General features: G+C 36.2%; 2 protein-coding genes across 2 annotated transcripts in view; both read right to left on the bottom strand.

The window, feature by feature from the left end:
* Window positions 1-18,318, bottom strand: part of efnb3b (ephrin-B3b) — an 888,832-nt gene that overhangs the window by 475,325 nt on the left and 395,189 nt on the right. The gene's annotated exons all lie outside the window — the stretch shown is intronic.
* The window catches only part of dnah2 (dynein, axonemal, heavy chain 2), a 306,887-nt gene that overhangs the window by 255,392 nt on the left and 33,177 nt on the right, over window positions 1-18,318 (bottom strand). Inside the window, exon 9 of the mRNA XM_009303124.5 lies at window positions 14,450-14,607. Coding sequence (XP_009301399.2) covers window positions 14,450-14,607 — 158 coding nt within the window. The remainder of the gene's footprint in view (window positions 1-14,449; window positions 14,608-18,318) is intronic.

Genomic DNA, 18,318 nt, shown 5'->3' with positions numbered 1-18,318 from the left:
GTAAGATGAACAAGGAGGCATTGAAGATGAATCCAAAGAATCTTGATGAACTCTGGGAGTCCTGCAGGAATGCTTTCTTTGCTATTCCAGATGACTTTATTAGTAAGTTTTTTTGAGTAATTGCAGAGAAATCAAGGCATAATCATATTATATTTTGGTAAAATAAGCATAATCTACAGGCCTTTGCCTTTCATATAAGCCACTTCTGACACCAAATGATCAACTCGAAGTCATGTTATTATTTGTTGCTCCTAAAACATAGATAGGCAACAAGACTTTGTCAGATAGTGTATCTCCCAGATCATAATTTGTGGTCTCATCACTCACTGCAAGAAACTGATCATTATTAGGTTTATTGTACAGTTCAATCATTTTACTTCATAAAGCCTCAACATATTGCCAACAGCCACAGGTATTATTTTTTAAGGTAATCTAATTTAAAAAAATGTTCTAATAGCAAAGACTCAACTACATCGTGGATTGCAGTTTTTTGGAGGGGTACTACCGCTTTAAGTTGCACACTTGCATATCTTTCTTTCAGAGAATGACTCTCTGAGCAGTCAGTGGCAGCGGTGGCACCATGGCAATGATTCCAACCACAACGGATATTTTATGAGGTCATCTGTGTTTAGAAGGCCTGAAAGGGTTCAAGCTCAATCATTATACTAAAGAATAACCAGGCTGACCACAAGGGTTATGATTCATATGCGGACAGGGTGCACTGCTCCTTACTGAGCAACCTTTAAAGCCATTGTCTGGAAAATCGGACATGATTGACTCGTAACTCAATAAACCAAAGAAAAAGAAGAAAAATGAAAAAAGCGAAAGGAAAGAGAAATGAAAAGTAATGGAGAGAAAGAGAGCTTAAAAGAAAAAAAATGAAAGGAAATAGAAGGTAATGAAAGACTTTGAAAAGAAAATTGTATTGCTTAGTTACGTCTGATTTCAAAATCAACTTATGTGTCATGTTCCTACTAATTAAATGAACATATAAAAACAAACACTAATTACAGATCATATTTGATGTACACTGCAGTATAAACAGCCATCAGATAATTAGATGAGAGACATGCTTGTGGTTATATTAAAATCCCAGACTATGTTCAGATTAGCAAACAACAGGGCTCATTCACACCAAATGCATCTTTACTTCTAAAAACATGAGATGCAATGGTTCGAAATACTTTGTAAAAAAAAAACAAGCGCAACATAAAGCTTTAAGGTATCTAGACACAGCCACTAAGTGCCTGTAAAAAGAAACTTGCTTTTTCTAATGGTTGCTCTACCTTCCAGCTCTTTTGATTGGTCCACTGCTGTAGACACAGTTTCTAAAAAAGCACAGCGTTAAATGCTTGGCACTTCAAAAGACGTGAGACTCTAGCTTAATGATCACACACATCTGTCAAGCAGGTTTACACTGAAAAACAAATTTAAAAAGTATCTATTCTAGCATTCTAGTGTGAACGGCCCCTTACTATGGAGAATGGATATTTCCTTATGCAAACAATTACAATATAACCTGCTACACTGTAACCTTTATCAAACAAAATAAGTGTAGTTTACTCAAAATTCACAGAAAGTTAATTCTACTCACTTGAAAAGAATTTTGATCTCAGCGTTGAAGGTAATAAGTTAAATAAATGCACCATTGCTTCATCTTAAATGGAGTAACAAATAGTTTGTTGCAATTGGTTTCCTCAAACGGTTTGAGTTGCCTTAACTTATTGGGTTTTACAGCACTCAGTTGGTTCGATTTCTCTTCATTTATTGGGTTTTACTGTGCTCAAATTGCTTCATTTACTCATGTGGATTAAATTCACAGAACTCATTAGGATTAGTTTTTGAACTTAATTGGTTTGTTGCAATCGGTTTCCTCAAATGGTTTGAGTTACCTTAACTTATTGGGTTTTACAGTGTATATTTACCAAAAGGAACAGACTAATGACTGATAAACATACACCTTTTCATGATGCTTTAGGTGAATTATAGGAGTAACTTCTGCGTTAAACTGCAAACAGTCAGTGAATACCAATAATCATGGTAAAAGGTCTGCTCTAAAAATGCAGTCATAATAATTTGCTAAAAATGTACAACGAGGTGACATTTTCCTCCTCACTCCACAACATCAAAAGTAATCGGAAAAATGTCAAAGTAATTTAGTAGCAATATTATGAATGTGTTAAAATAAACTCTGTATTTACAAGGTAAATCTATAATATTTAACATGTAACTTCAAACTTCAATAATAACTAAACACTGATGGATATTTCAGAGTGCTTAAATGTTGTATTTGCCAGCTTTAGGAATATTCCTGTAAATGCTTCTTAAAGGTATTAGAAGTAAAAAGGGGAGAAAATTACGATCTGGAGATGAAATAAAATGGAAGAGCAAACCACATATGCACAGTGCATGGTGTTTTTTACATTAATACAGTAAAATACAAAAAAGAGAGAGAATATAATCAGAAGAAAGAGGGCACAGATAGTGTACTGAGGAAAAAATGTCACTGATATTCTTCTGATTACAAATGTCACATTAAAAGCCTTTTATCATTTTCCTGAAGGATAAAAATAGGGCATGTCGAAAAACATACAGCATATTCAGTCAAACTGACAGACCAGAATTATTTGTAGAGAAACCTTGTTATTTACAATGATTATTTTTGAGTCATTTTGAATGGAGAATGTCTGTAGTGGAAGTGCCACCCATAATTTAAAACACAGACTAATTTGTATAAAGGTGGATAGAATATTATATCCTATAATGCAATGTGTTTGACTTTTATCTTACTCATTTAATCAGGCTGTCAAACGTTTGTGTTGATGAAAGCAGTAAAAGATCTTTTCTTCCATTTTGTGACATGCATCTAAGTAAAAATTATTATCTAAAAAAGTGGGATAGGATTTGTTTCTTTACATCTGTTTTTGATTAGATGGAAGCATATTTAGTTGATTGTAACCAGACAGATCTAAGATTTGTACTTTTGTTTTACAATAAAGATTTTTCATTATGTCATTTTGACTATGACAATGAGGTATAAAAGGAAACAAATGCATGAATGAATCATCATTTTAAACTAAACTAAACTAAACTAAACTAAACTAAACTAAACTAAAACTAAACTGAACTGAACTGAACTGAACTGAACTGAACTGAACTAAACTAAACGCATTAATTTATTCATTTTCTTTTCGGCTTATTTCCTTTACTAACTGGGGGTCACCTAAGCGGAATGGACTAACAACTTATCAAGCATATGTTTTATGCAGCGGAAGCCCTTCCAGCTGCAACCCATTACTGGGAAACACCCATACAATCTCATTTACATACACATACGGACAATTTACAGTGGCTTACTAAATTCACCTATAGCACATGTCTCTGTGGACACTGGAGGAACATACAAACTTCACACAGAAATGGCAACTGACCCAGTCGAGGCTCGAACCAGCGAGCTTCTTGCTGTGAGGTGACATCACTACCCACTGTGTCACTGCGCCGCCACTTACTAAACTAAACTAAACTAAACTAAACTAAACTAAACTAAACTAGATTAAAATACTATTGCAGAAAACCAAAAGACAATTGATTGACTTGAAAGTACGCTGGTTGAAAGTCTCACCACATTCCTATAGTAAAGTAAATGATCTAAATGTATTTATATGTATTTTTATATTTTGGGTAAGGCATAAAATTAAAAAATGTTCATCCAATTAAATAGAGTCGGGCTGATAACTAGCTCAAACTGTCTATCAGCAAATGCAGATTTGAACAACTGCACAGACATTAGTACGCAGCTCTGCCGACCGATGTTTGTGCATAGTCATGCTACGCGTTCACGAGAGAGAGAGAGAGAGAGAGAGAGAGAGAGCATGCGCTTGCACGATCAGCAAAACATGCTGAATCAAAACTTTTTAAAAACCTGAATCAATATTGGAGTTACCTTTGCACGCTGGAGAAAAGTTGTCACCATGCCTGAAGGATTTCTCTTATACAGGTGATGTTCTGTTTTAAAACTATTTTTGCTTCATGCAAAGCTGATGTTTTTACAAATGACTTATATCTTCACTGAAATGTTGTTCAGCCACTAAAATTTTCCAGTGAAAGATTGATAAGAGTATTTTCAGTTTCATAATAGACCTTTTACAGCATCAATAATGTAGATTTTAATTAGTTTAACAACAAAATACAAGTAAATACCGCTATTCTGCCCAGTCTCTCCCTATATTGTTTACCATGCAACTCTGAATATTCGCTCTGAAATAGCATGTCAGTATAGCTTAGTATTGAGTGTAATTCCTGCAAGCCGCCGTACAAGCACTATTCACTTTTAACACATGAGAGAGGGTTCTTTTGCTTTCATCTTTAAGGTGCGGATGCTCCTGTTTCAGGAGGCGTGGCTCTGGACGGCAGGGGAGGGACTGTGATTTAGAGATTCATGCTAAGCTGTTAGCATTGTGGAAGATCACCTACTGCACCTTTAATAATTGAAAACATAAACTCTGTTTTGAGAAAAAATCTAAATAGTGAATTTCAAATCCAGTATTGTGAGAAAGTCTAAGTTTATATCTTGCAATTCAGACAGTTTTATTCTCCATAATTCTCTTGAAGCGTTCTTGAAAATGCAAGAAAGCAAAAAAATTAGCAATTTCAAATGAACACTATACAAAAGTCTTGTCGTCGATCAAACTTTTCAGCAGGATAGCGCTTCTTCTCATACTTCAGCCTCCACATCAAAGTTCCTGAAAGTAAAGAAGGTAAAGGTGCTCCAGGATTGAACAGGCAAGTCACCAGATGTGAACATTAGTAAGCATTTCTGGGGTAAGATGAAGGAGGAGGCATTGAAGATAAATCCAAAGAATGTTGATTAAATCCGGGATTCCTGCAAGAATGCTTTCTTTACCATTCCAAATGACTTTATTAATAAGTTATTTGAGTCATTGCAGAGATGTACGGATGCAGTCGTCCAAGCTCATGGAAGTCATACACAATAATAATTCTTTTTCCACTGCAACATGACTTTATATTCTATACTGTACATTATTTATGTTAAGTGACAAGACTTTTGTCTTAGCAAAGTCAGATCTTACTGCCCTAATTAAATAATTAAAAATCAAGGCATGATTATATTTTATTTTGGTTAAATAAGTGTAATCTAAAGTGTAATCTTCAAGGTACTTCTGCTACAAAAGATAAACTAGAATTAATATTTATTAATAATTATTTTTTGTGTTACAAAACTTGGATAGGCGACAAGACTTTTGTCAGGTAGTGTACAAGTTGCAGTTTTAAACCCCGGACATTAATCTGTAATTCAGCAGAAACAATTATTGTAATGATAAAAAGTAGCTATTGCCTTTTTAATTTATTTTGCTTTTTAAATTTTATTTTAATTAATCATGCCAAAAAAAAAAAACATTTGCAATAAACTAAAGTATATGACATACTACTTAATAAGACCTAATGTTTCAATTACTATTTAAAAACTATCGCAAACATAGACTTCAGATGGCTGATTTTAAAATAAGTCAAATCTGAAAAAGATTTGCAGTATTGTTAAAAGAAACTTGGCTATATCCTATTTGCAATCCCATTTGTGATTTCGCTTTCAGATGAGACCAAAAGTGAAGAAAGGCTAGGAAAATAAAAATGAGCCCGAGTGATAAAGTGAGAGTGAAATTGCGAAAGAGAAAAAGTGAGGCCACTAGGAGGACAGAGGATAAAGGTCACGCTGCAGCCAACACCACATTAATCATGTCACAACACACATATATAAACATATACAATACATACACCAGCAGCTTCAGCAAACCAATTTAAGTGATCCCTACTTATACATAAGATGCCGGTAAAATAGCTCTGGAGAAAAACACAGGTGACCTTTGATTCATGGCTGTCCAGACCGATAGAGCTGACGGCTGGCTTTGATCAATCATTTCTCTGAAAGCGTCTGACGTGATGTGAGCTGCGAAAGTGTCAGTGTCACTTGCTGATTTTCTGCCACTCCTGTCTCCACAAACAACAACATGCCATGACACTAAGTGAATTTGTTCACATATGTTTATTACAAACAAACATGACCACAAGTATGACATCTAAAAAGCCCCATCTCCAAGAACTAACCTTCCAAAGGACAGAGTTGCTTATTTATGTGTGTGTGTGTGTGTGTGTGTGTGTGTGTGTGTGTGTGTGTGTGTGTGTGTGTGTGTGTGTGTGTGTGTGTGTGTGTGTGTGTGTGTGTGTGTGTGTGTCCCAAACTGAAAATAGAAAGAGGTCTTGCTTTGCTTAACACCAAAACCTCAAGCATCTGGATCAAGCTTTAACATTGGTCATTTATAATGCTGTCTGCGCTACACAGGGTATTCACTCTCGCACTCAATACATCGTAAAGCAGGGACAATCAAATCCTACCTCGGAGGCCTGCCGTGCCTTAAGTTTTTAGTTGCAGCGCTGTATTGAATTTACTAGTGAAGCAATCGATTCACTTCAAGTGCTGCCATCGGCTCGGGCCGCAGGAGTGCAGGCTATTATTGCTGCAGCTGGCAGGCCATTAATGGTACTGCAACAACAAATGCCTCGTAATAACAATACTAGCATGCTCTTCTGTAACGATTCTATTCACAGGCTCTCAGACGTATAGGATGCCTAATGCTCTGGTCTATTCAGTAAACACAATTTCTTTACTGAGAAAAAAAAACTGGAGAAAAATGTGAAAGTTCTTGTAAATATCAATATACTAAATAACAGGCTCTACAGAAGAGAAATGACAAATGGCTTCAATTTGATGGGTACCTGTATATCTTTGCTGCTTCCATTAAATGCAAATATTCTTGAAACATTGCCAGTTTTCACTTCAGTAAGGCTTGTTTTTGGTGAAAAATCAACAATTGACTAGAGTATTAAAATTATGTAAAAATATTCCAGTGAATGGATCAGATTTATTTTTATTTCTCATTGTTTGCTTACCCCCTTGTTGTCCCAAACCATTCTATTGTTAAACTACAAAATATATAACTAAAATGTCCATTGTTGTTTTAGACTGTCATTAAGAAAAAAAAAGTGAAAATAAATTTCGCAGGATGTCTGCTTTTGTGTTTCACACAAACAGTTTTCACTGCTTTTTTAGTTGTGTCAACGTATTTGAAATGTATTGAAAATAGTTTTTTTTTTATCTTGAATCAAATTTAAAACTGAAGAATAGCGCAAGCTTCTCCACAACGGACGTCTAGCGTTCTCCGGCCTCCGATGCCTAGTCTGCAGCTCTGCACAAGACGTTTGGCCAGAGGAGAAATGGTCGTGCCCAACTGAGCCTGGTTTCTCTCAAAGTTTTTTTCCTTCACATTTGTCGTTGGTGAAGTTTGTTTCTTGTCATTGTCGCAACTGGCTTGCTTGGTTTGGGACTTGTGGAGCTGCGTATCGATGGATTTTCTCTTCAGTGTTTGGAGTTACAGCAGTGAAAATTAAACCACACTGAACTGAACTGAACTTCAACTCTGAAAACTGGACTAACACAGTTTCATTTTATTAGAACTTCTATGTGAAGCTGCTTTGACACAATCTACATTGTAAAAGCGCTATAGAAATAAAGATGAATTGAATTGAAGTTATGTTGATAGTCCACTTTATTGATGTATCGAACGTGTGCTAATATTAATTTACAGTACTTTGTGGAAATTTACATAAAATTTACTGTGCAGGTTAATTATTCAATATGACACTTTGTATATTTGTTTCTGTCAATTCTAAATATTGGGTCCAATCTCAATTCTATTTTTGTACCCCTACCATTTTCCCTTCCCCTTGGCCCATGAAACAGTGTTAATGGGAAGTGCTTCAAAATGTACTCCTAAACAATGGAACGCCAATACAGCACCTGCACAAGTCATCATATGTTATCACAATCTCTTGCTTCATATGAGATTAGACGATCGCAACTGCTGAAGTTATTTCAGATGTGTTATTTTTTTTTTGGTAATTATCTTTAGGACATCACTGAAGGCATTGATATCATGTTACCATAATGATATTATGTGGCAATAAGATCGTAACTGTACTGTATATCTACACAGTGGCCATATTCATCAATGTAAACACACCAAAAACAACATTAACATTATAGCAGACACTGTAAAAAGCTCATTCCCAGCCACTAATCTTTCCTGACAGGGTATTCAAGTGTCATCGAGCGTCAGAATGTTGTGGGATAGCTACACAGGAGTTATTATAAGGGATTATAGATAGCGTAATTAAGCGTTTTTATTTTAGCAATTTTTTAATAATGGTAAAACATGAATGCCATTATGAATGTATTAAAACATGTGCTTGTTTGTTGTAAAAATTCATAATAATGACAAAAAAAATACAAATTTGTGGATATCCTTACTTCCATTGTGACTGGTTTATTCTGGGAAATTTTCATAACCTTTGGTTTCAAGTGCGGTCCTGAAAAATCTTCATTCGTCGGGGTATCTAGCCCAATCCTAAAGGGTAATTAGGATTGGGCCTTAGTTTATATTCAGTTCGTCACATGTTAGCCAGCAAATTTTTTAAAATAAGTCAAAAGAATTTAAAGTTATTGATTTGAGAAAACAAGATACTGTGTTCATCAGTCTGACATACAGTTTAACCCCCTCAGAAAAAAAAAAAAGATTTGATTTCAGTACTATTTTATTGTCAAACTAAAACTGGTCCAAACATAAACTGGCCAGAGTCATGCACTGTAATCATTCGCTGGACCACCTTTAACTTTGATTGCTGAAAGCCTTCCCTGTAGCATCATTTCTGTATACTTCTGTCAAGTCACAGCATATATTTCTACCCAGAGTTGCATTCATTATTTGCCAAGATCTTGTATTGAAGTTGGGAGTTTTAGCTTTGTAAAATCATCTCTAGCCCATCCCAAATATTCTCAATCTGGACTCTATGAAAAAAGTGTTTTCATATATACTATAATATCAGAGTATATGCAGGAATTATTAAGGTTATTTCAATACCTTTTTAAGACTTTTTAAAGACCTTCTCAGAATATTTTAAGACCTCATCGCCACTTCAAGTTCTAATCAGTATCAAACCTTAAACTTAATAAATAGTTATTAATTAACAGTTAAAGTTAAATAAATCAATGGAGTACAACCCTGCAACAGAATTCAGATACTATCGGAAGAAAGAAAGCTTAAAAGAATAAATTACGGAGTTGTTTTCAGCGAAACTCGTCTTTCTCCAACCAGCAGTACACAAACTTACATTTTCCCATTGTGTCCTCTGTTTCACTTTATGGTTTTTTTATATTCGTCACACCACCTTCCCGTGTTAGTTGGAAATTACGTGACTGGGCTGGACATGCCCCGGCCCGATCCAATTGTGTGGATTGAGCACACCGTTGTTAATATTAGGAGAGAAAATAAATATATTTACCCTTTTTTGGAGTCAAACACTTTGGACAATGCTTAAACAAAATTTATGATTTTTTAATACCCTTTAAGGGCCTTAATTTTCTCATAATTTATTTATCAACTTTTAATATTTTTTAAGACCCGCAGACACCCTGAACATAGTGGGTTTTCTTAAGGTTCTTAAGGTGTTTTTTAAGCTGTTTATTCATAATACGCTAAGTTCCCTTTACATTGTGCACATGGAAATGTTCCTACTTCCCCAATTAAATATAGACATTAATTCCACTGTTATTTAATGATTTATTTTCAACAGATGATTAAGTGATTGTTGATCCTGATCTTTCTAGAATCTGCTTTCTTTTTGCTGAGCACATTTTTTCCTTAAAGATGATATTTCCCCACTATCATTTCAGTTTTTAATAATGCACTGGATTGTTCTTGTACAGCAGAGAAACTACTCTCTGGATCAATTAGGGTTAAACAAATGGTTATAGATAAAACAACCATCCATGTATAGTAAATGTGCTATGGAAGGCTCTTACCTACAGTATTTGCTAATGCTAGTGACTTTTTTTTTTGTGGACAGGCAGCAAATATTTTGTTGCTTTGATTAGATGGTCATCAAGAGTATTAGAAAAAACAAAAACATTACATACAACACAACCTTTTTGTAATATAACTAAGTACTGATTTACTTGGAGTGTCATGATTATATAAACCTACTGTAAAAGATTAACTGGTTATTGGTCAGTTTGGTCCAGTAGTTTGGTCCAACCTATTTAAAGCCATTGATAAAATCTATTATCGAATGAGCACTAAAAATCTGTGATAATCTAAAAAAAGTCAAGTCCAAATGAGCAATACTATAATTATCCATGAAAGAAATAGGATTTTACAATTTATGCTTATTTTAGGAAAGGAAAGTCATGATATGTGACCAGGTATAGTGACCCATTCTTTTGCAACAGCTGCCCCAATAAACGTATGTATGATGCACAATTTTAACTTTAAAATAGTACATCGCTAAAAGAAAATTATTTAAATTTTTTTCTGGTTGTATTTCAGCATGATTTACTGTATCTACAGTAAGACTTTTTGTACAGTAAAGAGGTGGAACAGTGTGTTCCTTGTCTTGTCTGAATACTGGTTGTAATTTGAAGCAAAGGGTCAGCTACTCAAAGAAAGATTGGAGATCTCAGTGCCTGCAGGGCTAAACAAACTCTCTACTTTTATCACAACAAATGAAGCCAACAGTCATAAACAACCAGCAGGCCCACAACACTACAAATCTGACACAATCCCAAAAAACGGCAGGGTTGGGGGTGAAAGCGAAAGACCTTAGGGTGTAACCCGCTAAGAACACTGTGCCGTGTTTGCCTGACCGCACATTATTTTCCATGAAATACCTCTGGAGCCTCTTGCTGTTTTAAAAGCCATGACTGAATGGCTTTATCCTGTAGGGAAGACTAGCTTAGGAAATAAATGTTTCTCCTGCACAACAGAGCAACCCTCCCACTGCATCTGTTGCATTCAACTTCAACAATACAGCATTTGACACACTGTTAACATCTTTCAAAATCACAGCCATACTAGTTATGCCATAGTTTATGGCAGGAAGCTATGAAGCAGACAGCGAGTTCGGCTGTGACGTGATGAAACAGTATTGCAAAATTTCACCATACATAAAGAAGCAACGGCAACCTAAACCTAAGTGCAATAAAAACTCCAGGAGATGACTCTGAGAGAGCTCCTTTCAAATGGATGCTGCCGCGTTCAGGCTCTGTCATTTGGCGGTAAGTTGCCATCACTTTGAAGAAGAAACTCTGTCATCGCACCGTAAAATGCTGTTCTTTTTGGCAGGAGGGCTGCAATCACTGCACGGCCCTGGCACTCTCATTTAGCACCGGTATCATTTCCATTACGAAAGAGGGAGCGAGCGCAGGTATTGTGTGGAGAAGCTGAGATGGCTGGGTGGGTTAGCGAAGCCAGTGATGGTGGAAATAACAGGGAAAGGAAGAACCATAAAGCTGAAAGATAGAGAGCAGGATGGGCAGTAAATAATATAGTCTTAAAGTGTGCTCTGTATTAGCCTGTGTATAGAGAGAGGTAGACCAGGCACTGAAAAATGAATTCTATCTGAGTGCCGCTGAGTCAGAAACATTTAGCTGAATGTGAAAGAAGCCAAAGTACTGCTAGAACAAAGGCTGTGGTTGCTCTTTTCGTAACTGTGGCAGCAACATATTATCAAGGATAATATAAGGAAAATTATATTAACAATGCTAAAGTAGCAAATGGCATTAGCAAAGCAAACCTCTGCAACAGTTTGTATTAGCAGTAGTGTCATATCAAAGACAGCTGTATTACAGTATAAGGGTACAAAGAAGTAGTGATGTGATACTATTTCTACCCCAATATATTTACATTTTGATAGCTTTAACAACTATCTGTTACTCTAATACATGCATACCGTTCGTCAACTAGCGGATCATGGTCTGGTTCTAGACATTGTCATGGTCTTGTTTCCAACTATACTGCAAGATATACTGACAACATAACACCATTTTACTGTTTCTACAGTTTAGAGTGCGCAGCATGTCAAAACAATGCAGCGGTACACACCACACATGCACTCAGGGTCGTTTATGGAAATGATTTTTTGCTGCAATATACTTTATTATTTATGTCTAGAGCCAAACATGCTTCATTACAACCCTTTCCGTTCTATGCACAATCCTCCTTATACGTGCTGAAGATGCGGTTGTTTTAAAAACATTTATTTTATGCACAAAATGCTCTGAATTACATGATTTTTATTTTAAATTCGAAAGAAATGTTATCTGCAGTTTACAGAATAAAATAAAAATTGTGTTTTACTCAAGTTAACTATAACTATAAAATGCAACAGAATTTTTCATTTGGTTTCTTATTTTTTCCCCATTGCTGTGAACATATACAATATATACACTCATTGTATTTTAAAATATATGTATATAGAAAATAATATAGATATTATATAGTTTTCCTGCATTTGAATCAAATAAATGTAACAGATTTCACATGTTGTTGATTTAAATGTGGTTGTGCATTTGTCAATCATATTTTGTGAATATTAATCGTATTAGTTGCTCAACTACTATATGCAAATATTGTATAATTTGACATTTTGTGCACATGAATTACCTTACAAATGTGTGCATTGCATTTTGAAATACATTGTTACGTCTATATGACGTTATACAGTTTGGGGACTGTTGTTTTGGTTTTGTGATTTTAAGATACACGGGTTGGCTGTGTTGGATGTCAATCATTTGGGACACAGACTGATGTGCGATGACGCAATTGAGAAAAGCCCCAATCGTTGAGCTCCAGGGCGGTGGGACACTATATAAGTAAAAACGCAGCATCAGTTCAGGATAGCTGGCATTTCGTGTGAACTTGAGCTGTGTTTGACTATTGTTTTGTGCGTGTGTTTCTTCCCATTTTGCTTTGATCTACCACTGTTTGATTAACTTTTGTTGGTGTGCTTTGTTTGCATTGTAATACTGAAACATTTTTGTTTCAAACCCTTTTGAGAACTGGAGTGTGGACATCGTATCTGTGTATTCTTCTAGATAGAGAAGAGGGAATAGGTAAGCTCTGTCACGTAATATACACGTAACAGAGCAGCATTCTTTCAGCTATACAAGCTAGGTTATGGATTTGTGCCACACTTGTAAGTTTTACTTTTGAAGTAGAGTCAGTAAAATTTGACATCTTGGATGTTGAAAGTTTACTTTTTGTTTTACTGAAGCAGACCAACTGGAACCCGCATGGACCCAAGATTCTCACAAAAATCCGACAAGTTTGGTGAAGGAAAAAATCGTGGTTTGGGGTTACATTCAGTATGGGGGCTGTCATGAGAGATCTGCTGAGTGGATGGCAACATCAACAAGTATCAAGACATTTGTGCTGCCCATTACATTACAAAACACAGCAGAGAGCAACTTCTTCAGCAGGATAGCACTTCTCATACTTCAGCCTCCACATCAAAGTTCTTGAAAGCAAATAAGGTCAAGGAGCTCCAGGATTGGCCAGCCCAGTCACAAGACATGAACATCTGAGCATGCTTGGGGGAAGATTAAGAGGGCATTGAAGGTGAATCCAAAGAATCTTGATAAACTCTGGGAGTCCTGCAAGAACACTTTTTTTTCCATTCCAGATCACTTTATTAATAAGTTATTTGAGTCATTGCAGAGATGAATAGTCCAAGCTCATAAGAGTCATACTCAATTTTTAATCTTTTTCCACTGCACCTTGACTTTATATACTATACTGCACATTATTCCTTTTAAGTGATCAACTAGAGGTCATTATTTGTTGTTCCTAAAACTTGGACTTGTCTAAGCAAAGTCAGACCTTACTGTCCTAATAAATAATTCAAAACCAAGGCATAATAATATTTTATTTTAGTAAAATAAGCGTAATTTAGAGGCCTTTGTCATTCGCATAAGTTACTTCTGATACCAAATGATAAACTAGTCGACTAAAAAGCCAAGTTATTATTTGTTGTTCCCAAAAGGCGTCATGAGGTAGTGTAAAAACATAATTTTAATTGCACAGGACCTTTAAAGAAAACAATTATTAATATCCATGTTTAGAAAAATATTGCAGCAGAGATAAATGTAAAGATATTGTTAGCAGTAACTGTAAAAAAAATAAATGACAGCTGCAAAGATAATTCCAGGTTTAGCAGTTGCAGTAATACTAGTACTAACAGTGGTGCGCAGTACTGGCAATGCTGATATGGAACAGTGTGGCACCCAACAGAGTGTTTGCAGAGATAAATCTGCTTAATTATTTTTGAAATGATACAGCACTCCATATGTCACCACTAACCGGAGTTATGCCGTATAAAGTGGATGGCTGCTGCCGTAATACAGTGCAATCACACAGCGGTATTAAGTTCCTGTGCTGTAAGGATCAAAACAGAACTCAAAAGATAGAGGGGGGGTTGGGGGGGGGGGGGGGGGGGGGGAGAAAGAGAGAGAGAGAGAAATGAAGATTGAGGACTACAGTACTTGTGGTGGAGCTGTGAGGTGTGCAGGTACAGCTCTTTCCAGGCCAGGCAGCACTGAATACAGTCATTCAGAATCTGTTTGCTAGAGACCGCGTAACCCTGGAAGATCCTGTTCAGCGAGATCTCTCGACAGCACAGACGGATGATCTCATTGCTTATCTGCAAAAAAAAAAAAAATTATATTAAAAAAAACTACTGTTAAATAAAAGAAAGACCAAGTGATCCCTGCATGAATATGTCTTTGTGTCTGTAGTCCATGTCAGGATGTTCGGTTTCATAACTGAGGATTTGCACATGAATGTTTGATGAGAGAGCCGCATTGACTGTACTAAAGCAAGCACAGACAGGTGTGTGCCGTAATGTGCTCTGCATTCAGGTGTAGATTAACCCTGAGTACAGACTTTCTACAAATCAGACAGGATTTGCTTGTGTAAAAACCCTGGCTTTTGTGCTTGATGTCACTCAGACCTTTACGCCTTGCAAAAACAGAGGTCTCTGTATAGAAACGAGCAAAAAAAAAAGGTAACAAAGAGGGCAAAAAGGAAAAGAGCAGAAGAAAGTGTAATTATTGCAGATGATGTATATTGTGGAGGATGTGAAACGACAGATTCCCATTCATTTTAGTTTGAGAACCCCCATACAGCACTGAAATTAGTGTGTGTGTGTGTATGTGAGAGAGAGACAGAGCGAGAGAGAGAGAGAAAGCAGAGTAAAAAATAAAAATAAAATAAAAAGCACATGTGTATATCTGTGTGTATGTGGAAAAAATGAGAGAGAAAAAGTGTGTGTGTGTGTTTGTGTGTGTGTGTGTGTGTGTGTGTGTGTGTGTGTGTGTGTGTGTGTGTGTGTGTGTGTGTGTGTGTGTGTGTGTGTGTGTGTGTGAGCATGTGTGTACTTTTGTGTGCCTGCACTATTCTGCAATAATGTGTACTACACCCTGATTACAGTGCCAGGCAAATTCCTGTTTTAATGAACGAGGCACAAAACAAGAGGAAATTAAATTGATATGTAAATGATTCAAAATTCTCATTTAAGCAAAAGGTTAAGAGAGCCACAGAATTAAACAGCTTATGAGTTCATAATATATTTTTTTCATTCCTCTCTTTACAGAGAGAAAAAAAAGAACCTTCTGTAAATGAAGACAACACATATCCCAACGCCTGCGTCTCAAGAGATTTCTGAGGCCTTGTTCAATCAAAGACGTTTCTTCCATTTCTGTCACAGAAGCTCTTGAAAATCAGCAGAGAAGCGTGTCTTAACTTTGGTGCCGGGGGAAAAAATGAGGTGTCATTTTTCTTTGGGGAGCTGAAAGTAGGGTTAGGTGGACGTAGGAGGTAAGAATAGATGACAGGCACTGAGCTGTAGGAAACCCGACAGATGGTGTTTAATATCAGGGAACAGACAGTGGGAAGCAGACAGCTTATAGAGCTGTGAATCTCATGTATGCAATAACAATGACTACATCAGTCTCGGAAATCCAGCACATTAAGAATTATTATTATAAAGGCTTCATTCATTTGACATTGCCTCACATATGAAATCGCATACTGTATATCCCTATTAAACAGCAATTGAAAAACAGTTGATGAAAAGTACCAGGATGACTAACTACTTTTAAAGTGTACATCCAAGGTTACTTTAGTATCCCATGAGGCTGTAGAGGAGGATTTGTTAAAGGAAGTGACAACACTGGTATGACGAAGTATGTCCACATTTCATTCAAATTTCCATTACTTATACTACAGGGTGGGCCATTCATATGGATACACCTAATAAAATGGGAGTGGTTGGTGATATTAACATCTGTTTGTGGCGCATTAGTATATGTGAGAGAACACTTTTTTTAAGATGGGTGGTGACCATGGTGACCACATTGAAGTCGGCCATCATGGATCCAACTTTAGTTTTTTCAATAGGAAGAGGGTCATTTGACACATCAAACTTATACTTATAATACACCATTTTTTTTCATGTAATGTGTGACAATAAACATTTTAGAAAACACATAAACTGGGCAGTATTTCTATTAGCAATGACTACAGAAAGACATGTCACTTGTATAGTTTGGGGAAATGTAAAATGGTCTATATGGCGAATTAAGTCGTGCTCTCTAAAGTAAATAACCAATCATAAATCACTGCATACCAGGAGTTCTCAAAGTAGATGGGTTCTAGAGGGGTGGTGTCCTGCAGATTTAGCTCCAACTTGCCTCAACACACCTGCAAGAATGTTTCTAGAAAGCCTAGTAAGAGCTTGATTAGCTACCCCGAGTGTGTCTGATTGTATGGAACGTTGCAGGACACTGGCCCTTCAGGACTGAGTTTGAGAACCCCTGCTTTAGACTGACAATTCTCTGGGGGTGGCAATCAGACAAGATGTACGTGTTAACGTCAGTTTCTATAGTTGTTATAAACCCTCTGGCGTAAGCAAATGCACTGAAATCTCATCGAATACTTGCTTCACAGGCGTGAGAAATATATTTACACAAAGCTTGAAATCTATCTTGAAACTATCTAACCACACTTGGAAACAAATGTTTTCTGCTTTTGTAATCTGTATAAAACAAATGCAAGGTACAGTCTGTCCTGCCAAACACACATTACATGACAGCAACTACTTGAATGCACACAAACTTGTAAACAAAGAGGTCGCTGTCATTTTTGGGAGAAAATGTCAAGCATACTGCCTAAGAGGTGTTTCAAAGAGGGCCATCAAGTAAAATGACTGTAACTGTTAACTGGCAATTGCCAAAGATCACAAAAAAAAAAAAAAAAAAAAAAAAAATCTACATTAGCATATGCTGAATCTGAGTACTGCTGTCTGGAAACTTTCTTCTTTAGTTGATATTAAAACAAGCTAAAATGGCAAGCAGAATCTGTTGAGTCTACAGTGTTGAGAAATGGCACAAATGTTCAGCATGGACTATGTTGTAAATTAACAAAGAAACCAGTTCTCTACTACTTCATCTTATTTAGTATACCTCCATCAGTCACATTCCACAATGATAGACATATTAGGGTCATCGTTTTCTCAAGGTGAGAATCAGCAACAGTATTCATGACACTAGCTATGCTTCCATCCAAAAATGCGAATTAACTTTAGGAACAAAACTGCATTATCGCATAAAAGACGAGCAAATAAAGCAGCGTTTCCATACAACGAGTCAAATCGAACAAAATTGTCACTTCCTAATTATCTGGTGCCAAATATCAGAATTAAAACAGAATTTGCTGCGGTAGGAGAAGCTGCGTCAATCTTTCTTTATTTAATAAATGACTTGCGCCTCAGAAGGCAATCCTGACATGAAATGAACGTGCGGTGGCGTTTGAAGGCGTCAGACGCAGAGCACAAACGCTCTTGTTTCTTCAGGTTATTAATAATATGATAACACTACTACTAAAATGGTCATGGCATTTCAGAATGACCAAAACAACATTTCAGATATTTTACAGGGTGCTCAGTCCTCTCACACACATTTTTATCATCACATGACCTCTTTTTAACAAATCCCATGACTTTAATGCACATACTGGAATTTGTTCGGCAAAAGTGTTTCCATCGCAGTTTATGCACATCTTTTCTTATCGAATAAAAAGTTTATCCTACTTTTTTATGCGCATATGTTTTTATGCCCATCTTGGTGTTTCCATCAACTGGTTATTAAGTGCATATCCAAAATGTGCATAAAAATAGGTGCATGAAAATATAGAAAATGCTCCATTTCATACAGTATAGCCTCCAAATAAAAAAGTGTCTCACAAACATTAATCCATATATTGTTTAATGTGAATGAGTTTCCACAAAAAATATTAATTTACAAATACTTTTTGTGCTGCTTACATATTACAGAATACAGAGTCATCAGACTTT

Source organism: Danio rerio, chromosome 7, assembly GCF_049306965.1.
Source record: "Danio rerio strain Tuebingen ecotype United States chromosome 7, GRCz12tu, whole genome shotgun sequence".
In the NCBI taxonomy this organism is placed as follows: domain Eukaryota; kingdom Metazoa; phylum Chordata; class Actinopteri; order Cypriniformes; family Danionidae; genus Danio; species Danio rerio.
Note: the sequence above shows the minus strand (reverse complement) of the source record. Positions and strands in the feature narration are given on the sequence as shown.